Genomic DNA, 24,203 nt, shown 5'->3' with positions numbered 1-24,203 from the left:
CTAAAACCTTGTCCCAAGTCCAACCAGGCTATATTCTAACCATGATCTTGCTTTTATAATCACCAACATATAATTCATTACAAAGCCAATGTTTTCCTTTCCTCAATCCTGAGAAATACAAACTAGGTTGGTAGTGTTCTTTCACGAGGCTGACTGATGTTGGACAATGAAGACTTCTAAGATATACAGAACTCTTCATAGCCAATTCTTCTATTTTTAATAAAAGCAAAAGGGAAAACATTTGTCACTACAGAGTTTATAAAAGCACTGTACAATATGCACATTAATAACAATAAAGATGTCAAGCTGTCAGATAAGGAGCTAATTTCACTCTGAGCACAATTAAAGATGTTATTATCCTACCACCTGGGGCCACGTCTGCTTTTACAACCCAGCAGGCTCCAAGACAAAAGAACGGACCAGAACCACAATGGTGCAATGGACTGTTCTGCCAATCCTCATCTAACCAAACTCCATCTCCATTCTTCAGCCATTTCAACATATTATTTATTTTTGCCATTAGACTCATGTGCAGGCAGACACATGCACATTACATAGCTGGGATGAGTACCTGAACCACTCAGAGAATAATAAGGTTGGGGAGCTTTGTGCATTAGCAACAAGTTCCTTGCTACTGCCACTTCACAGCAGAGGAGATCCTGAACAAATGGTCTATGTTTCTTTTTTATAGCAAAATTGCTGGCATAGAAAAGGTTGGCAGTGGGAAAGGTAGTGAAAGATCTCATTTTTTCTTCTTCTTCTTCTTCTTCTTCTTCTTCTTCTTCTTCTTCTTCTTCTTCTTCTGTGATCACTTGTAGCTGAGTAAGATTGTCTTCCATAAACACGGTTTTAACAATGAGTCCCTAAGTGACTGTGGAGGCCAATTCTGGATTTGCACGTCCTTCCACAGTGGAGACATTAGTTTCCAGGCGGGAGTTGATCACAGTGTGGATTTGCCAAGCGTGCCTTCCTCCTAGCACGTTTCTCCCTTGCGTACTGAGTTCGAGTGTCTTCAAAGCCCATGAGACCTTTGGTAAAGGCTGTTCTCCAACTGGAGCGCTCGCAGTTTCCCAGTTGTCAGTGTTTATACTACATTTCTTAAGATTTGCCTTGAGACAGTCTTTAAATCTCTTTTGCTGACCACCAGCATTACGCTTTCCATTTTTAAGTTCAAAATAGAGTAGTTGCTTTGGAAAACGATAATCAGGCATCTGCATAACATGACCAGTCCAACAAAGTTGATGTCGAAGAATCATTGCTTCAACACTGGTGATCTTTGCTTCTTCCAGTACACTGATATTAGTTTGCCTGTCTTCCCAAGTGATGTGTAAAATTTTCCAGTATGTGTGTGTGTACATGTGGCATTCTATCAAACAATGAACCTCCCAACTTGAGAGGCAGATTTGCCCAATACCATGCCATTCAACTTTTCTAACCCTGGGTCTCATCTTTCATCCCAACCATCCACAGGGGATTTAATATTTTATTATATTATCTCCACTTTATTTGTTGCTTTCTGGCTCTTCTCTCTGGTTTTCCACTACTTCCATCCTTTTGCAACCAAGACAGGATTTTCACATTATACTAAAATGCGATAATTCAGCAGCAATAATATTAGCACACACACACGCCTTAAAAACTGTTCATGGGTGTGTTTATCTTTTGCATCTCCACTTAACCACGAAAATTATGCCTGAAACTTTTAGTTGATTGAGTTAAAAAGATGCCCCCGTTTAATAGGGAAGAAGAGCCTTTTTTCCTTTTTAAATTTGTAAAATTATGTTTAATAAAAGTTCCCCCCTTCAAAGAAAGCTAATAAAATATCATGGGTAGCAGATAAGGATGTAAGAAAGAATAATTTTCCATTCTGCCATGTATTATTATTATTATTATTATTATTATTATTATTATTATTATTAGTTTGTTTATATCCCAGCTTACAAATAAAAACAAGAATAGATAATAACATATTGAAAAAACAACCATTAAGAAATAAATAAGCATTTCTAGAAATATGTGTGTGTGTATGCGTATGAGTGAAAATGTGTGTGTGTGTGCACGCGTGTGTATAAATCTATTAAAACCATTCAAATAATTACAATAAAAACAGATTAGCACCAGCCCTTTCATTAAAAGGAGTCAGTTCCCAAAAGCCTGTTGGAACAAGAAAGTTTTCAGCTGGTGGTGGAAGGACAACAAGGAGGGAGCCAGTCTAACTTCTCTAGCGATGGAGTTCCAAGTTCTGGAAGCAGCCCATTATGTGATAGTTTGTGGTCTGAAAGCAACAACAGCAAATACTGAATGCATTCACTGGATTGATTTCCATATCAGTCAGGGGACAAATAAGTGAACTTTGGCAATTTCCACTCCCATTTCCATTTTCATCAGAATTCCCCGACATTCCTAGCGGCAGGTGTTTTTTTTACAAGAGGCATCCCTCCCATTTCTCTCTCTTGCACACACATAAATACAAATGCAGATTGCGCCTGCTATGACAGATGTGCATTTTTCTTCAGATAAATTGTTTTATTTGTATGCAAAGTTATGCATAGTCAATACAATAATTGATCTCTTTAAACTCATTTGCACTTGGTGACACTGACACATGGCAGAGAGCAGGCCAACAGCTCTTTCTTCCAGCTAGTTACCACACTTGAATGGAGAGTGTGGTATCAGGAAGAGCCTTACGCACACAACTTAAAATTCACCCCCTTCTTCCCCTCATCCTCCTATTTTGCCTTTGCAGCATCTTTATTTCAGCTCCCACGCAAATGAATGGAATGTATTACACATAGGGTAATGGCCTCATTTTCTACCTTCGAATTTGATGCTCGCAACATCTTTCCCCCAACCCATACAACTGAATGGAGCTCTGTTATTTTGTATGGAACTGGTTGCCCACTGGGACAAAACAGTCTGAGAATATAACACCAATCCTGGCCTGACTGCACTGGCTGCCAATTAGTTTCCACGCCCAAGGCAAAGTGCTCTTTTGAACTATAATGCCTTAAGCGGCTCAGGACTGCAATACCTCAAGGACCGCTTCTCCCCATATGAACTGAGCAGGACCCTGCGATCATCATCTGAGGCCCTTCTTCATGTGCCTCCTCCACGAGAGGTCTTCTGTTGTGTCTCATCGTTTGTGGAATGTTCTCCCCAAGGAGGCTTGCCTGGCACCTTCACTGGATATCTTTAGGCACTAGGCAAAAAGTTTTATCTCAGCCCTTTGGCTAATTAAACAATCTATGGGCCTTTTAAACTGGGGGGGTGGGGAGTGGCATTGTTTTGTTATCTTATGTATTTTTTGTGTTTTTATCATGTAAACCGCCCTCTGATTCTTGGATGAAATTTAAAAAACAAGCAAACAAGCAGGAAAAAGAGGCTAGAGGTCATGGCAAAAATTGATGAAGGGGAAGCCATGCCTTCCTTCCTTTATTTGTTTATTTAGCTCCTCCAGCAAGTCAATTCTTCCCCTGTTGAATATTATGGAGGCAGATTTGTTCTGTTATATTCAATAACAGGTGCTTAAAACACACACACACACCCCATAGCTGTCAACGTTTCCCTTTTTTTAAGGGAAATCCCCTTATTCTGAATAAGATTCCTCGCAAGAACAGGGAAAAGTTGACAGCTATGACACACACACACCCCTCCCTATTATTTTTCAGTTCTAATTTAATTTGAAATGGAAACAGGGGAGAGAAATGTGGAATTTAGAATCTTTTTTGAGGTGGGCTTTTATGACACACACACACACAAAGTTCTTTTCTGAGTCAGGAGAACTTCATCAGTTTCTGTAATGTATAAATTTCCCCTTTTCTTCCATCAGCTGTAAAACAAGCAGTGTGTGAATTATGAAGTGGCAGAGTGGTCTGCTTTTTCAGACCTGAATATTTTAAAAGGTGAAGCAGCAACTCCTCCTGTTGTACCAAGGAGGGAGGGATGCGGAAAAAACGAACCCCTGTAAGTTGTTGTTCTTGAGGATATTACTACAAAGTCTATGATATCCTGGCTTCCCTGGCTTCTTTCCAAACAAGATTTCGATTCAATGGGGTGTGTAAATATCAGAGCTTTTTAGAAAACAGCAACACTATTACAGTATTGAATTATTTTGCACATCCTCTTAAAACATACACACACATGCACAATTATGGCCTGATGTGTTTGGGAATACACGTAGGGAATTTTCCTTCAAGTCAGCACAGAACATTAATTTATGACTATTTTTCAAACTCTGCTGAAGTAAGAGGGTAATAGCTTTCGGTTGATTTGCTTTCTATAACCTGTCACTCATTGGTGTGTACCTGACAAGACTGCAGACAATATTCCAATCATAAGGCCAATTTATCCAGGACAGTGAAGAATATCAGCCAGAGATAAAAGGACTTCCCTCCCCCATCTTTTCAGGGCCTGGCAGAATGTTAAGACAACATCTGTTTTTTTGTTTTTTAAAACCCTTCATAACCAGATGTTCTTTACCCATTGTGGGGTGGGGGGAGCTATTGCATTGTTGGCTCCTGCCTCAGTTCTTCAGTAGAACAAGAGGTGTTATGATCATCAACACCTAAATATATCCAGGTTGTTCAATCACATCTGCAATTTAAAATCCTGACAGAGTTACATATGAGACTACAGGTCTTTTTTTCTACTATGCTTAGATGAGCTTCTCCCTTTCTGAAAAGTTTGTAGCACATTATATGATAGTCATCAGTGACATAACTTGTCACACAGGAAGGCTAAGATTTTTCCTGTTGCCCAAATTCAGACCTTAAAGGTAAAGGGCCCCTGACTGTTAAGTCCAATCGCCAACGACTCTGGGGTTGCGGAGCTCATCTCGCTTTACTGGCTGAGGAAGCCAGTGTTTGTCCACTTCCACAAACAGTTTTTCCAGGTCATGTGGCCAGCATGACTAAGCCACTTCTGGTAAAACCAGAGCAGTGCACGGAAATGTTGTTTACCTTCCCACCAGAGTGGTACCTATTTATCTACTTGCACTTTTTTTTTTTTTTTATAAATATTTTATTAGGTTTTTAATAAACAAATTTCCACTTTCAAATACATACTTCCATGAATCCAATGGACTTCCCCCATCTCCCGAGCACTGCATTCCCTGTGTAACCAAAACCTCAGCAATTTGTTGACTTGTTTTGTACATAACAATATATCTTCCATTTTATCGTGTTATCTGATGTAAACATTTCGATACAATTGCATTAATTTTTAATTTCCACACAATAAAAATATTTCGTTACCTCACTTCTGTCTTATAGTGTCTTATTTATCAATTCAGAAATTTGCCGATACTGAAGCTATACCTTCCTAGAAAGGAGCATTTTTTAACATTCATACAACTTATAATGCTTTTTCAAATAGTCCTTAAAATTTTTCCAAACTTCCTCCGTTTCTTCTTCTCCCGAGTCTCGAATTCTGCCAGTCATTTCAGCCAACTCCATATAGTCCATCAGCTGCGTCTGCCATTCTTCCAATGTGGGTAAATTTTGTGTCTTCCAGTGCTTTGCCAACAGAATCCTCGCTGCTGTAGTAGCGTACATAAAGAAAATTCTATCTTTCTTGACCATCCTCTGGTCTACCATGCCCAGAAGGAAGGCCTCCGGTTTCTTAGGTAAGGTGAATCTCAGCACCTTTTTTAGTTCATTATGTATCATTTCCCAGAAGGCCTTCACTTTCGGGCAGGTCCACCAGAGGTGTAAAAATGTCCCTTCCTCTTCCTTACATTTCCAGCATTTATTGTCAGACAGGTGATATATCTTTGCAAGCTTGACTGGGGTCATGTACCACCGGTATATCATTTTCATAATGTTTTCCTTCAAGGCAGTACATGCCGTGAATTTCATTCCGGTGTTCCATAACCTTTCCCAGTCTTCAAACATAATGTTATGCCCCAAATCCTGTGCCCACTTTATCATAGAGGATTTGACAATCTCATCCTGTGTGTTCCATTTAAGCAGCAAGTTATACATTCTCGAAATTAGCTTGGATTTTGGCTCAAGCAACTCTGTTTCTAGTTTCGATTTTTCCTCCTGAAAACCCACTTTTTTGTCTGCTTTAAAAACTTCCTGAATTTGAGCATAATGCAACCAATCTCGCACCTTGTTTTTTAACTTTTCCATACTCTGTAACCTCCATTTATCTCCAATTTTTTCAATTATTTCCCAATATTTAGGCCAGTGGGCCTCCATATTGAGTCTTTTACGTGCTTTGGCCTCCATCGGTGAGAGCCACCTCGGAGTTTTACTCTCCAATAAGTCTTTATATTTTGACCAGACCATGAAAATTGCCCTTCTGACAATATGGTTTTTGAACAATTTATGAACTTTAACCTTGTCATACCACAAATATGCATGCCACCCAAAAGCATTATCAAATCCCTCCAGGTCAAGGACATCGGTGTTCTCCAATAAGATCCAATCCTTCAACCAGCAGAGGGCTGCAGCTTCGTAATATAACCTCAAGTCCGGCAGGGCAAACCCCCCTCTTTCTTTCGCATCTGTTAGTATTTTAAACTTTATTCGGGGCTTTTTGCCCTGCCAGACAAATTTGGACAAATCCCTCTGCCATTTTCCAAAACATTCCACCTTATCCACGACCTGGAGGGACTGAAACAAAAATAGCATTTTCGGCAATACATTCATCTTTATGGCAGCTATTCTGCCCAACAAGGAAAGTTTTAATCTTGACCATGTTTCCAGATCTCTTTTTATCTCTGCCCAACATTTCTCATAGTTGTCCTTAAATAAATTCAAATTTTTGGAGGTCAAATGGACCCCTAGGTACTTTACTTTTTTGACCACATTTAGTTCTGTTTCTTTTCTGAACTCCTCTATTTCAGTAGTTGTCAAGTTTTTTGCTAAAACTTTAGTTTTTTGTTTATTCAGCTTGAATCCCGCCACCCGACCAAAATCAGAAATTAATTCTAACGCTCTTTTAGTACTAGAGGCTGGCTCCTGTAATGTTAATACCAAGTCGTCTGCGAAAGCTTTCAGTTTATATTGTTTCTCTCCGACCACAATTCCCTGTGTCAACTGGTCGTTTCTGATCATGTTCAGTAGCACCTCCAGAACTGAAATAAACAGCAGAGGAGATAGAGGGCACCCCTGTCGTGTCCCTTTTTCAATTTTAAACTCCTCTGTCACCACGTTGTTTACTATCAATTTGGCCTTTTGTTCTGAATAAATTGCTTCTATTCCATTTTCAAACCCCCGCCCTACTCCCATCCTTTCCAAATTTTTCTTCATAAACAGCCAAGAAATGTTGTCAAAGGCCTTCTCCGCATCAATAAAAATCAACACCGCTCTTGTGTTTGAATTAATCTGTAAAAACTCCAAAATGTCAATGATGTTTCTTGTGTTGTCAAATAAATGCCTACCAGGGAGAAAGCCTGCTTGGTCCTTATGAATAACTTCATTTAAGACTTTCTTAAACCTACTTGCCAAAATGTCTGCAAAAATTTTATAATCCACATTTAGGAGTGAGATAGGACGGTAGTTTTTAAGTTGAGTTTTTTCAGATTCTAGTTTTGGGATCAACGTGATGAAGGCTTCTTTCCACGTTTCCGGTGCCTTCCTCCCCTCCATAATCTGATTGCAAACTTCCAACAATGGTTGTGTCAATGAGTCCTTCAGTACCTTATAATATTTGGAAGTAAGCCCATCAGGTCCCGGAGATTTGCCCAGTTGGAGGTTCTGAATGGCGCATTCAATTTCTTGGGTTGTAATATTACAGTTCAGGGTTGCTCTCATTTCCTGGGGTATTTTTTGTAATCCATTAGTTATGACAAATTGGTCCACCTCTGAGCTTTTTTGTGGCCTTTGAGAATAGAGTTCTTTAAAATATTTCTGGAAGGACCTTCTGATTTCTTCGGGTTTCTGAACCATTCTCCCTTCAATCTCTAGATTTGTAACTGTGTTAAGTTTTTGTCTCTTTTTCAACTGCCAGGCTAACAATTTTCCACATTTGTTTGCAGATTCAAAGGATCTTTGTTTCATTTGTTTAATTTTCCATTCCACCTCTTGATTTATCAGTTTCGAATATTGTGCCTGGAAAAACTTCACTTCTCTCAATACTTCCTTCGATTTGGGCCTGGATCTCAGTTTTCTCTCTCCTTCTCTTATTTTCTCCAAGATCTTCTCCTTCTTTTCATTCCAGAGTCTTTTTTTAATCGTGTTCTGTTGTATTAGAAACCCTCTTATCACTGCTTTGCTTGCGTCCCAGATTATTCTTTTTTCCACATTTGTCTTTAAGTTTATTTCAAAATAGTCCTTTAAAACTTTTTGGGCCTTCTTAACAATCTCCTGATCTCTTAACAAGGCGTCATTCATTCTCCATCTGAACGATCCGGTTGTATTTAGTCTCAATTCCATTCTCAAGGCGTTGTGGTCGGAGCAGGTTTTTGGGCAGATTTCCACTTTTCTGGTCTTAGGTGCCAGCCCTCTAGTTATCCATATTTGGTCGATTCGCGTCCATGTCATATGGGCCTCAGAAAAGAAAGTTCCTTCTTTCCCTAGAGGGTTCTTGATCCTCCATATGTCGATCAAATCCAAATTGTCAGTCATTTCAAAAAAGGTTTTTGGAAGTCTGCCATCTTTCGTTATATTAGCACTTTGTGACTTATCCATATTCACTGAGGCGACACCGTTCATATCTCCCAACATGATAATGTTGTTATAGTCCAAATAGTCCAGCATAATCTCATGCAGCTTCTTAAAAAATTCCGATTTTCCATCATTTGGGGCGTAGATTCCTAGAATTAAAAACTTTTCTCCTTGTGTCTGGATTTCAATTGCCAAAATTCTGCCCTGTTCGTCTTTAAATACAAATTTTGGGGACAAGTTCTCCTTTGCATAGATCACCACTCCTCTTTTCTTAACTTTATCCGATGAAATAAATTCTTGGCCTAACCTTTTATTAATTAGCACTTTTCTATGGAGTCTTGTCACATGTGTTTCTTGCAGGCAAATAATGTCCAATTGTTCTTTTTTCAAAATATGAAATACTTTTCTGCGTTTTTCTGGAGAATTCCCGCCATTTATATTCCAGCTAAGAAGCTGTAGAGACATCCCGGTCTACTTCTTGGATATCACAGTTGGGTATCTAATTTGTCTTCCTTTTCCGGAAGCTGTGGTGCCGGGCCGCCTCCAGATGGTGTGGATCCTGGTGGTAATCCCGGTGGTGGAGGCCAAGAATCTGCGGCTCTCTTTTGGAGGTCCTCCTCGTTGTCGTGTAGGAACTTCTGGTGGTCTTCTGGCGTTTTGATTCTTACCTTCTTTCCTTTATAGGTAAATGACAGACCTTGAGGAAATTCCCACCTGTATGGGATTGCGTTGTATCTTAACAATTTGGCCAAGTCTGTATATGTGGCTCTAAGGTCCAACAAATATTTAGGAATATCTCTATAAATTTCTGCCCTTTTACCTTCGACTTCCAGGGATTTTTTAAAGTGTTGGCCTAATATCTTGTCTCTTTCCTCTCTTGTTCTCAAACAAACCAAACAGTCTCTGGACTTATCTTTTTTAACCGATCTTCCCAGTCTGAAGGCCGTCACGATCTTGAAGTCTTTATCTTCTTCAACCCCCCAAAATTTAGAAAACAGCTCCGTCAAGAATTTCTCTAGGTTGCCCTGTTCCAACTCTGGGACAGCCCTCAGCCTAAGATTACATTCCTTACTTTTCAGTTCCACCATTGACAGGTAGGCTTGCTGTTCTCCTACCTGTCTTCTCAGAGGTCTTACTTCCCCTTTGATCTCTTCCACCTTCTTGCACGCTTGCTCAGCTTTTTGATTGGCTTCCGCAGCTAATTTGTAGTTCTCCGCCGTAGCTCCTTGCAGTTTCTCAATAGCCTGGGTATGCTGCGAAACCTGATCTGTTAACTTGCTGATAGTAGATGTAGCTCTATCAATTTTAGATGACTGATCGTCCACCTTCTTATTCAAAAGTGCCAATTGTTCCAAAATTTGTTTCAAGACTGGATCAGTTCCTCCAGCTGCCATTTCTTCTGTAGCAGGCGTTTCAACTTCCTCCTCCTGCGCCGTCAACACAGTAGGCACCGAGGATCTACGATGGTGAATCAAGGTTGTTTGGACCAGCTGCCCAGCTCTCTTGTCTTTTTTCTTTTCTTTAACTTCCTCAGCTAAAGCTTCCTTAGCTTTAGCTGCTCTTGTTTTCGCTGGGCCACTCATTCCCCAGCTGCTGTTCAAGGTCAAATAGTCTTTCAGTCCATGAGAAAGGCAAGTCCAGAGTATAAACAATTAAACCACAAAAAATCCCAATAAGATACAGTTCCCAGGCTACTATGTCTCCGCAAATCCACTAGGGGGGGTTTTCAAAGGAAAGAAAGTTTCTTTTCCACCATCAAAGCTCCTATTTCGACTGAAATCCCCAAGTTCAGAAAGGAGGATTTCAGAGAGTTCTGTTTCGAATTAGTGCCACAAGGTAACAGAGAGGTTTCAATAACAGTATTAAAGCGATAGTGTATCCATCAGTGCAACAGTTTATGTTAAAAGAAAAGTTTCTGCAGCCTGACAGTACTCATTTGCAACACTGGCAGTCCAATAACTCGGTTGTCCCCTTCAATTCCACGTCTCTTCACAATAGGAGGAAGATTCTCTAACACACTGGACTAAAACATTTATTTCTTCACCCTTTTTCGATTTCTAAAAACACACAGTCTATTAATGCCCCTTCTTATTTCTTTCAAAGTCTCTTTTTAACACTTCAGCCCGCATCGGGTTCTTTGCTTTGCTCCGATTAGCAGGACCGGAAGGCGGACTTCCTGTTACTCGCCTCCCGTTTTCAGCCAAAATAGACAAATTTAAGTTGATCCTTAGTCAGTTCTTTGGTACCCCTTACTCACGGGTAAATTGCAGCCAATCTCGATGTTTTTCAAGAAGAAAGGTCGGCGCTCATCAGCAACAGCAGCGCGGCTTCACTTCCGCGAAAAGAGCGATGAACTCACAGCGCCGCTCCCCCGTTCACGATCCGGAGCCTCTTACGAGGTCCCTTCCTCGCTTCTGGGGGGGCTTCTGGCACCCGCCGAGTCCCACGGCCACAGGCTCGCTCTGCCTGCGGTTTATCTGGATGGGTCTCCGCTTCGCCGTAGCGGAAAACCCTTTTTCGCGGAGCCCCTCTTCACTGGGTAAAGAGGACCGCCATTGCTGTTTTGCGCCGCCTCCGGAAGTCCTATTTATCTACTTGCACTTTGACGTGCTTTTGAACTGCTAGGTTGGCAGGAGCTGGGACCGAGCAACAGGAGCTCACCCCATTGTGGGGATTCGAACTGCCGACCTTCCGATCAGCAAGCCCTAGGCTCAGTAGTTTAGACCACAGCACCACCTGCATACCCATTTAGACTTTAAAGGTAAAGGTAAAGGTACCCCTGCCCGTACGGGCCAGTCTTGACAGACTCTGGGGTTGTGCGCCCATCTCACTCAAGAGGCCAGGGGCCAGCGCTGTCCGGAGACACTTCCGGGTCACGTGGCCAGCGTGACATTGCTGCTCTGGCGAGCCAGAGCTGCACACGGAAACGCCGTTTACCTTCCCGCTAGTAAGCGGTCCCTATTTATCTACTTGCACCCGGGGGTGCTTTCGAACTGCTAGGTTGGCAGGCGCTGGGACCGAGCAGCGGGAGCGCACCCCGCCGCAGGGATTCAAACCGCCGACCTTTCGATCGGCAAGTCCTAGGCACTGAGGCTTTAACCCACAGCGCCACCTGCGTCCCTGTTATTTAGACTTTAGGACTACAGAAATATGTATTCCATTCTAAGTGATGGAAAAAGTTAAAAAGTAAGCTACAAAAGTCAGCCTTAGTAGGTGCCAGCAGTGGTTTGGAATTCTGTCGTTTTTAATTCCTTTGTGTAAGCTCTTCCAGCTAATTATTCAGAGTCAATTCATCCCTACTTTTGCACACCAAGAATGATTTTCTCCTAATAGTGCAAACCATGTGTTACCTATCTACTCTTTCACATTTTTCTCTGCAGCTCTTAAAGAAACATCTGAATAGAACTGACTGCAAAATGCAAGAGGAATATGACACCACTTTGCATATACTTACAAGTATCCTTAGTTCTGTCCAGCACTGCTAAATAATATTCTGTTTTATGCTTCGTGACAATATGTCATTTCTGCGAGCAGTTTTATTGAGCCAAAATAAATTCCTCCATCCCTGGTTCCTAAAGAGTCATCTGTTTGCTCTACACATGAAGTCAGACTGGCCTTTTGCCTGCTGCTTGGCTTTCTCCAAAATCTACTGTTCAGGGCCCACCATCTGGAAGCAAATCCTGCAGTGCCCATGTTTGACAGAAACTCATTTAAGCTTAAGCTCACACTTAACATAGAAAATCTATTCAAGGTGGCTGCCTATGTTCTCTCTGGCAGTTAACCCAAAGTTAACCACCTTTATTCTGCCATTGTTCTCAGTGAAAGACCAGTTAATGTGGCATGAGGGGGGGGGGCAGAAACACACATTTATTAGTGTGTTTATTAGTCGGAAAGTTCTTCCTGAGGTTTAGTCGGAAGTGTGAGCGAGCAACTCATTAAAACAAATCTGATAATTTCTAGCCAGTATATATTTTAACAGCTAGCAAAGAAGTTCGTTATTCCTCCTACACACACTTAAAACTGTCATTTTAATTGTGATCAGTGGGTACTACATAAAGGCCTGAGCATAAGGGGGGGCTGTGTTTCCCCTTCTCTTCTGCAAAGGGAAATGGTGATTGCTTATGGCTCACACATGGTGATTTTTCACTGTGCACGCCAAGTAGTCTCCTTCTCGTGAAAAAGCATCTGCTAGCACCTAAGTTCTACATACGCATACAAAACAGTGGATCACTGCCAATGCATAATATCTTTGCTATACATGTCATCACAAATGCCTCCCTAGGGATGCTTGACTGCCCCAACCATAGCAGGAGAAAACTTTCCTGATTGGAAAATTGCCTCTGCCTAGTGGGATGCTCCAACCAAGTGTCTTTTGGGTGTTAAAGTAAGTATGGGCACTTGCCATATGCATTCAATAAATATCTCTTTATCATATTCCCACACTTGCACTCCATTCATTATATTAGCTAACAAAATATTGACTTAGTTAGCAATAAACACAAGATGTTATATGGTTCTTTTAAACTGCCTTGTGGTGGGAACTTCCCCAAAGGTAGTATATAAATGCTGTAATATATTTATAAAAAATAATAATCTAACAAGCCACAATCCCACCATAGTCACGTTAAAATAATGTTCACAACCCCCTGCAAGCTTCAAATGTCAGATTTCTAATGCAATGAAGAGGGAAGGGAACTCCCTAACCTAAGCCGTAAATAAAGGCAAGCTACAAACTGAAAGCAGAACATATCACCGAACTGCAGAAAATGAGCTTGTAATAAAACCCCAAACATATGTTTATCTGTAAGCACAGTTTCAAGTCACAAAAGAAAGTTATTAAAACATATGCTTAAGCGCACTACTGAAATGGAGCTTTAAAACAGCATAATTGCTGCCAGTAATTTAATTCTTCAAACTCCCGACCTCATTCTGAAGAAATATAAACAAACTGCACAGGTGCTTAATGTAACAGTTCAAGCAGTGAAAATTAGTATTCAGTATAGTTTACACTGAAATTGCTAATCTGAACAAAGGTTTGAGCCAATTCTCTTTCACACAGCAGAAAAGAGAGCAGAGTTTCACATCTGCAGTGAATTTCTCACATACAGCAACACACTGTGATCTTCATATGATAACATAAAGACATGTTGCTATAAACAGGGAAACCCTTTGTCCCAGTACAAGCCATGATGCCTCCACTATTCATACAAGGTGTTGTATAGCAGAAACTCTGTATGGGATTTCATGCAGCTATGCGACGGAACTGACACTCCTCAAGGGAGATGCATTATATAAGACTTTTTCCATGCTAGACAGAGCAAGTTACAGTAGCTCAACCCCACTTCCCTGCCTCTGAAGATTTCAGTAGACTTACTACCTGGTAGAAGTTGGCCAAAGGAGATATCAAGGGCATGAAAAGCCCTAGCACTGTATGGGTAGAATGCAATTTCTGTTCCTTTATTAGACATTTTGTGTTTGTTTGTTTCTTTGTTTGTTTTTATTGCAACAATATTTTGTATGCTGCTTTGCAAGTCTCTTAGGGCTATAGAGCATGGGTCAGCAAACTAAGGCCCATGGGCCGCATCAGACCCAATTGCCTTCTGGATCCAGCCTGTGGACGGTCCAGGAATTGCCACATGGATTGCCAGCCTCCGTGTTCTTTCCCTCTCCCTCACACAGTGGTGGCGGCGGCTCCTCCCTCCCTCCTCCTGGCTTCTCCCTGTGCTGCCTAGAGGAGGAAGGGGGCTGGGCTTTGTTGGTGCCAGCCCCTCTCCAGAGCCCTTTTGCGCACCACTCATTGTCTCTCCGCCACCACCAGCAAGACACAGGAGCCGCGGTTGGCTGAGTGCCCCTCTCAAGCGACTGCCATTTAAAGCAGCCCCTCTCCGGAAGACTTTCGCATGCCGCTCATTGTCCCTCCACCGCTGCCACCAGCCCCTGCTGCTCGCAAGACACAATAAGCAGCCACCGGGGCTCATAGTGCTCTTGCATCGTTATTTTCTTTTCAAAATATAGTCTCTCCCCCCACAAGGTCTGGGGGACAGTGGACCGGCCCCCTGCTGAAAAAGTTTGCTGACCCCTGCTCTAGAGCACAAAGGGATAGCCAGCCAAGTGCTTCTGCTAGTGCAGGGACTATTGGCTGCACAAAGGAACTTCCCCTCCCTCTCCACTTCCTGTGTATCCCTTAAATCTGTTCCAGGTGGTTGTTTTTTCCCCTCCCAATCCTTCATAGCATTTATAGAGAGGGAACAGGGACACACAGGGAGAGGGAGAAGTTTCATTGCACAAGTGAAAATCCTTGTGCTAGCGAACATTGGATACCACACTGGTATTCGAAATAAACAAACTGCAACAATAAGAGGCACATATTTTATTAACTATTTATCATGTAATTCACTCTTTTTGTTTTTCCCCAAGGCGTTCTTTTGATGGGAACAAATAAGGCCATACAGATTCTGACCCTGAGGAAGAAGCCTCAGCTTGAAAACACAAATGCGACCCAACTTCCTAATAAATAGTTAACAACAGCTATGGCTCATATATTTCTGTGTTTTCCTGCAGAACCAGACCTTCTGATTTGTGCCCCCATTGCCATGCTTTGGCCGCACACAAGGCTGTCATGTGAATGCAAAAGGAGATGCTGTGTAGCAGACCACTCATAAACTGGTTATCATAGCATTCTGGCATACAGCCTGTTCAAGGGAATATATATATATATATTCATTAGCTTTCGTAGATTTTCACGGGTACAGGAATGCAGGTTTTGGTGTCCTCGGGTGTCTTCCCGTGTAAAAGTTGGGGTGTCTAGGCGACGTTTCGACGAGGTCTCACTCGTCATCTTCAGGCTGGTGCTTTCGGCTTCTTGTTACTGGAACAGAGCAGGATCTCAGTGTTTGAGTTCCTATAAATACTGTTGAGGGGGTGTGGTGTATAGCCTCCAATGTTCATTACTACCAACCAAATGCCTCGAGGCCGAGATAAGCGAGGAAAGGTGTGGCAAGGCAATTCCACCTAGGGGGAAACTTAAGCAAAGTAGCCTACATACAGTAAGACATGTTTTTGTCATCATTTATTACAGAATGATGATGATAAAAATATAGCAGTGATTTTTCTCCAACATTGTCATTTCCTTGTAAATGAAATCTTGAATATATACTCCCACGTGGGCAGACATACATTTGATCACAGTGTAAAATGGTGAGCCTATGTATTTGTGTTTGTGTGTGTAGTTCCGCTTCTAGGCCAGTATCAGCTCTTGGCATTCTTGAGTAGTAGCCAGGGGCCCAGACTCTCAGCAAAGACCACGGTTGATGCCTGTTGTCAGCCTCCCGCAATATATATATATTTCTGTCCTAGTATTATAAGCAGATGACCAGACCTGCCCACCATTTTAATTTCCCACAGTGCCTGGAGCAACATTAGGGGAAACAAACATGGTGACTAAATCCAGCCACCTGGTACTGCTTGGCACGCTGCTGCCTCCCTTCAAATAAGCCCACCAAAGGAGGAGGGAGTATACCAGAGAAAATTTTGTCCAGGGCCCCCTCAAACATGCAGTCAGCCTTTTTCTTTGTGACATGGTGAAGTGAAACAGACATCCAGTTGCACAGAAGTTGAGTTAGATTGAAGAAAACTTCACCATGATCCAATGGATCATAAGTTAATCGAACTTTTCAAAGGCAATAAAGAATTCCACGAGAAGTAGAAACATAATCTCACTCTATCTCTATCATAAAATGAAGCTTGTTCTCAGAAATTAATTTTCTCCTAACACCTTTTAAGCACTCTCTCACTGAGAGTGCTTCATTGATACTTGCACAGAAATTTCAAGCTGTGTACTGTACACACTTCTGTTTAGTCTCCATCCAGCGTGCTGCCACTATTTGGGAAGCGATATACACACAACACTAGCCACAATCCATATCTATGCAGTATCTGCCCTGTTATTTCTTATGAAATACTGAGTTTTGGCGTGCTTTTCCCCAAACCATAAGGCATGAATATGGATGAAGGTAATGCATGGAGATATCTGAGAAACTGGCACAATGCTAAATAAATTATTTCCTTGATGACATCAACATTGCATGCAAAGACCGGTAGGACTCTTGTGCTTTAAACCAACAATAACAAATATCTTAAGGAGGATGGGGAGTCTCTTCAGTACGACACTTCAGAACTGGCTCTAACCCTTTCTGGCAAGTCTACATTACACAGAAGACAATCCACAGAACACAATCCAGAATGCACAGTTGAGCATCCCTTGTTCAATCTGCTGAAATCAATGGCCTTTAAATGCATTTAACTGTGTATCAAACTGTGTCCAATGTAAACAAATGTAGTTCAGTAGTGAGCCAACTGTTGACTTTGCTATAGCTTTCCAGTCTTCCGCTGGGCTTCATTTAATTTGCACATGGTTGATGCCCAATTAGTACCTCATTATCAAGTCGCCTGCAGTATTTCTTTAGCCTTACACACTTCTAGCTTTAAATATCTTCTGTGCACATGCAGACATTAGGTTTCATTAGTACGTAGCAGGGGAAGATGCATGGAGATTTGCAATCTGTACAGGGTTTTGTGAAAAACTTACAAAGCTTATGGAGTCTTCAGACTTTGTATGCAAGGTAAGATGCCAATGTTTTTTAGGTAGCTCTGTCAATGTGCACGATGCTTTTCAGATTAAAAGTCCCCGCCTTGAGGAGCTTACAAACTCTAAGTGAATGCAGGGGGGGCGAAGTACAGTGAAGGGGGTGGAGGCTGGATGACATTGTAGCATCAAACTCACTATGAGCTTCCTTGTTGTTAAGCAACAGGACTGGTGCTGATATCAGATCTATGTACATCTTCCCTATCTTCGCAGCCCTCTTTTGCATAACTAAACCTAAGATCCGGTCTTCAAGGGACATGCTTCAGTGATCAACAATAATTACATACACCGCGGGACAGACATAACCTTCTCCAAGGCTGTCTGTCTAAATGAGTAGCTCTTAATTTGTGTGCCTCTCTGCAGGTTAATTCTCCCTCAACTCACTCCCTTTTAGCTAGTGCGTCGTCGTAAGAGGCAAAAGCTAAGCTCATTATCACCTCAGTTCTCCCCACCATCAGTGGTTCCCCCCCTCAAAAAATCTACATATTTCTTGCAATGTTTAAGAAGGCTTTAAAGGCTTACCTGTTTTCAATGGGTACTCTACAAAATGTAATGTAGATCCTTGGATTTTAATTATGTTTTGCAGTTCTGTTCATTAGACTCATTTATCTAATTTTTATCTTTCATTTTTTTAATAGGGTAATGTTTGTAAAAATAACTCAAGATACTCGCCATTTTTGTCACATTTGGAAGTTTCATATAGTAACTCTGTGCTGGGGCGACGGCGCGTGTGCCCACAGAGATGGCTCTGAATGCCCCCTCTGGCACGCATGCCATAGGTTTGCCACCACTGTCCTGGGGAAAAAGGGGCTCTGCCCCATCAACCTCAGTCTGCCTGTCTTCTTACTTACATCTTGTCCTGGAAGTGACCTTGGCTGCCAGTCTCCTCCTTGCCTTTGAAGAACTCAGCAGGGAGGAGGATGGGGAACAAAACCAGAATTAGTTGGCCCCACAAGTTTATTCAGCACAGGAGAAGGCAGCAGGTCAAGGGCAGAAGGAACTAGGAAAAGAAAAGGAGTGGTCTCTAGATTCTAGAGGAAGTGAGGTTGGACAACGATGGGAGAAAGGCTAGCCGAGATTCACATGCTGAGGAACTGCAGGGGAGGAGGCAACACTTAACTTTCCCTTAATCAATTTTAAACCATCAGCCAAATTTTGGCTGCAGGTCTTGAACAAGTGTGCATGAATATTTTACTTTTATACACAAACACAGAGAGTTTCCTCTTCACACTGCAGTAGGCTGTGTGTGTGTCAGTCATTACTTCTGGGTGAAATAACTGACGAGGGGGTCAGTCCACCTGAAAATTGCTCTCCAAAGATCTAAATGAAACAGATGGGCATTGATAGTGTTTTCAAGGAAATTAATCAGCCTGGACTAGCAGCGATGCCAGAAGCTCCATAGGCCCAATCTAGCCTAATGAATTCCGAGCTCTCTGTCTTAATAGCTCCTGACAAGACTAATTTACTCATGTAAGTGATTAGAGAGGGAATTATCTATTTAATTGTTGCTTAACACTCCTTTAGGCATCACGTGAGGGAAAGGGGAGGCAGTTAAATTCAAGCCAGGTAGAGAGGGGGGGGGGAGGGATTTTGAGCAGGGACCAGGAAGGGGGGGGGGAAATGGTTTTATTAATGCAAGTGAGTTGTAGAAGACAGCAGCAGGCTAAATGGGGGAGCGAATGAAGTCACTAGTGGGGTTTGTTTTCTAGCAAACATTAATAAACGCAAAATTGTTCCTGGGCAATTGAAAATTTCCCCAAAGCTTCCCCACCCTCCAGCTTGCTGCTCTTTGCAGGCCTAATTGGCTCCCAAGTCATTTTGGGTTTGAAAACTTCCCCTTGTCCCTAGTAAAAGTGACATCATCTCACAACCAATTTTAATAAGAATACCATTAAGAGCATATGAAGCAAATTCAGAGTGAGGGCAGAGTTTCTTGACAGGCATAGGCTTTACTCTGATCTAGCTTCAGGTTCCCCGTCGCCATCGTCGTCCCCCCGAAACATCCTTATATAGCCTCACATGGCTAATGAGATTTAGCTATGATGCTTATTGGAATGAAGAGAGTTCCCTCCCCCCACCAAATAAAAATTATGCCTAAGTTGTAGCTGATTGGGACTGCAATAAAGTATCACTGCCATCTTTATCCAGTAGCCCAGCAAAGATTTTAAGTATACAATATCAAGGGAAGGCAATTTGTGGAGCACTAAGTTCTACACTAGGACTATATAGTGTACAATGATTCACAAGGGCCATAAGCAGCTTCCATATTTAGTTGAATGCAATCAGCCTCATTTATAAAACTCTTAGCTGAGGACAACAGGCTCCAAACTACAATCAGGGACATCTTGTGCTTGTGCTTGTTGTTTTTACTCTAAAGCTAGTTGCCCTCATGTGCGAAAACCTGCCAGCTCTGAAAGCTATTCCACATGGAAGAGTGTGTGTGTGTGTGTGTGTGTGTGTGTGTGTGTGTGTTTGGATGTTCTCCCTGTTGCATAGAACTACTTATCCACAAGCAGGTCCTCTGAAGCTTGGAGAACGGTTAAAATGTAATAATCAAATCATGTAACTGGGGCCTGAGTGCACAGGATTTCCTTTGGAATTGCTGGTTCCCCATGTTGTGCCCTCCTGTTAATTTCAAGTAGCACTTCTCTCTCTCTACGTATATTTACAAAATCTTCAACCTCTAGATTGCGCCAAATATTTCTGGTATTATTAGTGTAGATGGGAAATCAAATTAGCAAACCAAATCAAACCCTGTGAACTTGCAGGGAAGATGGCAGTGGAAATTGGTGGTTAGGCCCCTCAGTTAAGGAGAAGAGAGCTTAACTAGGAGGCTGGGGGTTCAGACAACACCCTAAGCCAAACCCTGGGGCTTAGCTGCCACCCTGGGAGCCCAAGTTCATGCTAAACTATGCAAACATGGCCATAAAGTACAATACCTTATTCCTCCCCCCCAAAGGATGTCTTAAGCATCCCATGTTTTTTGTTTTCTTGTTTTTAATTCAGAATCAAATTTACCTTTCACTAAGAATACATGGATTAATGGTGTTGTGTTGCAAGCGTGAACTGCAAATGGGGGGGTGGGGGAGCACATGCAAGAAAATAGAGGGCTCTGCTATTCGGGCCCTGATAAAATCACAGCTATTAGCTTGAACAGGGAGAGCAGCCCATCATGCTCAGACTGTGCTTGTGCACACACAGGGCTTACAATCAATTCGAACAGCATTACTAGCCATCCACAGGCCCTGATTGAAGAGCAGAAGTTTAATGGACTGAGAGCTTGGAAAGAGGCCAAGAAAGGGCCCAATCGATTTTTACATTTACTAAAACTGATCACTGACAAAATAAATAAATAAAGGCTAAATCTGTCAATCAAACGCCGAAATATTTTGCCAAGGGCACAATTAAAACCACACACACACACACACACACACACACACACACAACCATTCCCTGTTCTCAGTCGGCTCACAAGGCATCTATCTGGATGTGGAAGACGCATACACATATGCCATATTTTCAAGTGGCATGAAATAAATGTTCAATTAAATGCTTTTATTTCGTGCTTTAAAATGTTACTATAGCTTCACAGCAACATCCTTCATTTCCACCCCTGGAATTTCTTGCCTGTCAAAAGGATTTTGGGGCATGACAACATTGTTTTTGCGAATTTCATAAAACCTACCTTTACACTCAGGATAATTTTGGGGAACTGATAACTGCACAGTGAGTAGAGCTTAGCTGAGTATTTGGACAACCCTGGTTTTTGTTTTCAAACCCCGAGTACTTCAGGATACAACCCCACTACCCAGTTTCCCTAGGTAAGCACCAAGACCAACTTTTGGATAGACATGCAAAGGAGTTGGTGAGGGTCATTTGACAATAACAAGAAATCGAGCCTTTAGGGTCGTCTTCCCAGTCTGGTGGAACACCCTGCCAAAAGATTCAGCGGACCAACTTCTTCTGTGCCAACATTTAAACACTTGCTAAAAGCTTTTCTATTCCGCCAGTACTATGCAGGCAATTAAGAGAACACTCCCAACGATGGTCTGTTGATGTTTGTTATTAATTTGCTTTTAACTTGTTTTATTTTTAACTTTTTATGATGTTGTTCATTTTATGTTTATTGGTGTAAACCACTGTGATATATTTTTATGATACAGCAGTATATAAATATTTTTAAAAATAAATAAATAAAACTGTGTAAGCTGCTTAGTTGCCAGTTCTGACCATATGAAGCAGAAGATTCGAGAGCAGAGTGGCCATTTACACATCATACAATCATAATATTGTAAAGTTGGTTGGGACCCTGACAGTCATCTGGTCCAATTTCCCAGCAATGCAGGTATCTTTCGCCCAATGTGGGGCTTGAACCCTCGGCCCTAAGATTAAGAGTCTCATGCTCTACCGACTGAGCTATCCCAACTCATACATTTTATTTTAAAGAAACTTATTGGACTGAACCAAGAAACATAGTAGTAAGGTACAGTCAGAATAATTAATTTCAATTCTGGTGTTCTCTACCGCCAGATACAACAATATATTGCATTGCAGACGGAATAGATAAGAAGAGAAAATGCTTCACCATACACAAAAATAAATTTTAAAAAGTGAATGGCGGAGGGCATATAAAACTGCAACAACAAAACAGTTAGCAAAATATGGAAGTCTAGGATCATGGAACAGAACTACCGTTTCCCCCCGAAAGTAAGACATCCCCCCAAAATAAGACCTACTTCCAGTTTTGCCTCTCGCTGTAATATAAGGCATCCCCTGAAAATAAGACCTCCCCAATAATAAGGCCTCCCCGGAATATAAGGCCCCCAAAGCTACAGTAAGGTGTCTGACTCCTCTGGACCGTAGCAGCGGGTGACACCGTGCAGCTCACGGATCGGCCACAGCGCAGCCGGAGCTGTTCAGGCAGTGTGAGGTCTCTTTAAATCAGAGAGCTGCCTGCTGCTCGCTCTGCCCTGACGGAGTCTGGCTTACTCACAATTAGACAATAAATGTGTACCATATTCTTCTTCATGGAAAAATAAGACATCCCCTGAAAATAAGACCTAACGCATCTTTGGGAGCAAAAATTAATATAAGACACTGTCTTATTTTCGGGGAAACAGGGTAAGTAAATCCACGCTAGCGTTTGGGATTCTTCTTCAGAGATTGTTCACACTGCATCCAGTTTAATTTCCCTTTAATCAGACTGAAACCAACAGCCTCATCAACAGAATCTTTATCAGCCTTCTGAAAGCAACCAAAGACAGTGCACATTTTAACGCTCTAGAGGGGGAATCTATTTGCCTTTTATAGGCAGCTCCTTTAAAATCAACATGCTGAGTCGCTGTTCTTGACTTTCTTCCCCCCCCCCACCCCGCCCCCGCCAAAGAGAATTTGATGTGAAACATGCCATTTAACTCATTAGACATAAAAGCTCAATGCACTTACCCACTGGCGTATCTTCATTGATCAACAGGTATGTGTCGAAGAAATAATTTACGAAGTACGGCAAGCGATTGCTTAGGCCTGGAAAAATAGGGACAGATAAAAAGGGGTTGTTTATATCTGTGAGGTTATGTTTTAACTGATGCAACAGACAAAGCCCTGAACAAGAAGGCTGGATTGCAATGGGTAAAAAGGGAGCTTTTTGCATGACCCAAAGTAAATAGCGAGTGCCAGCTGAGCTACTGAAAAGCACTTATTCCTCCTTTTAAGTAAGACACAGTAAATTGGTCCAATCCTAAAAGGAAAGTAGAAAGAATCTTGGATCCCAGTGGGTGGAAGCAGAGAAGCACCAATAAAGATGAAATGATGTGCTGCGTGGCATTCCTGTCCAGGATGCATGAATGTGTCACAACTTTCCAAGGAAGCTGGCTTTTTAAAATTAATAAATGTGCATGTGTTTCTCATTTGTTGCACACACAGTTGATGCATCTGTTGCAAGCATAGTGCATTCTGCAAACTCATGTTGTGTCCACACTCCTGTCTACTGTGCACTCAGCCCAGGGTTTTTATTCTTTGTTCACACAACTTTATGCAAAAACCCTTACGTATCCTGTAGTTTGTCTTAAGATACAACTATTTGAGGTGCTATTTCTCAAACCGACTTCACGAATGACTGGAATTAGGAGCTGTTCCTAATTTGTGCAGGTGGCAGCATCATTTGCTGGGCTAGCTTTAAGAACAGGAAAGGTTGTTTTCTGAAAGAAGTCTTTGTAATTACTGAACTGATTCCAAATCAAACTCCGGAGGAATTAACCCACCCCATTGCTATTTAGGGCATGACTAGAAACAATAAACAAAACTTTGTATATGCATACATAAACACACACACCTCTCTGTATGGCCATTTCTTTGTCCTATGTAAGTTTCATTTTGTGTTTTAAATGGAGTTATTAAAATGCAGCTGATGGGAATGCCCCTTGCTATATGACTTCTGCACACCTTAATTTAAAGGATGGGCTAAGATTGGCTATATCCCTGCAGCTAGGCTATCATCAATGCACCCATCATATAGGAGGCTCCCAGAAAGGACCTCGGCCCAGCTCTTCCACAAGCCACTTTGTGTTTGCTGCTGTGAATGTAGTGAGAACCAGATACCTAGATCTTCCCGAAGACAAATGGCTGTTTCTTTTATAATTATTATTTTCCTTCTGTTGCACGGGGGTGGCAAGACCATGCAAAGGGAACAGGAGATGGCAATTACTGTTTTAGCACATGATTAATACCTCACATTGTTCCCATGGCTGTCAGCCTTTTGCCTCGTCAGCCTTAATTGCACCAGAGCATCCTTTCCTTTCACCTTAAATAATGAGGCTCACTTATTTCAGCTGCCCGCTTATTTTCGCTCAAGTAAGTAAAAGCACACACGCTTGCAAGACCCTTGCACCCGGAAGCATTTAGAATCATAGAATCCTAGGGTTGGAAGGGACCCCAAGGGCCATCTAGTC

The 24,203-nt window shown here is 41.9% G+C and overlaps 1 protein-coding gene across 2 annotated transcripts in view; it reads right to left on the bottom strand.

The window, feature by feature from the left end:
- Window positions 1-24,203, bottom strand: part of CDH23 (cadherin related 23) — a 366,100-nt gene that overhangs the window by 326,335 nt on the left and 15,562 nt on the right. For both annotated transcript variants that reach the window (XM_081913082.1, XM_081913083.1), the window contains exon 2: window positions 22,702-22,779. In XM_081913082.1, coding sequence (XP_081769208.1) covers window positions 22,702-22,779 — 78 coding nt within the window. The remainder of the gene's footprint in view (window positions 1-22,701; window positions 22,780-24,203) is intronic.

This window comes from Podarcis melisellensis (genome assembly GCF_964234715.1).
Source record: "Podarcis melisellensis genome assembly, chromosome: 5".
NCBI classification, from domain to species: Eukaryota; Metazoa; Chordata; class Lepidosauria; order Squamata; family Lacertidae; genus Podarcis; species Podarcis melisellensis.
Note: the sequence above shows the minus strand (reverse complement) of the source record. Positions and strands in the feature narration are given on the sequence as shown.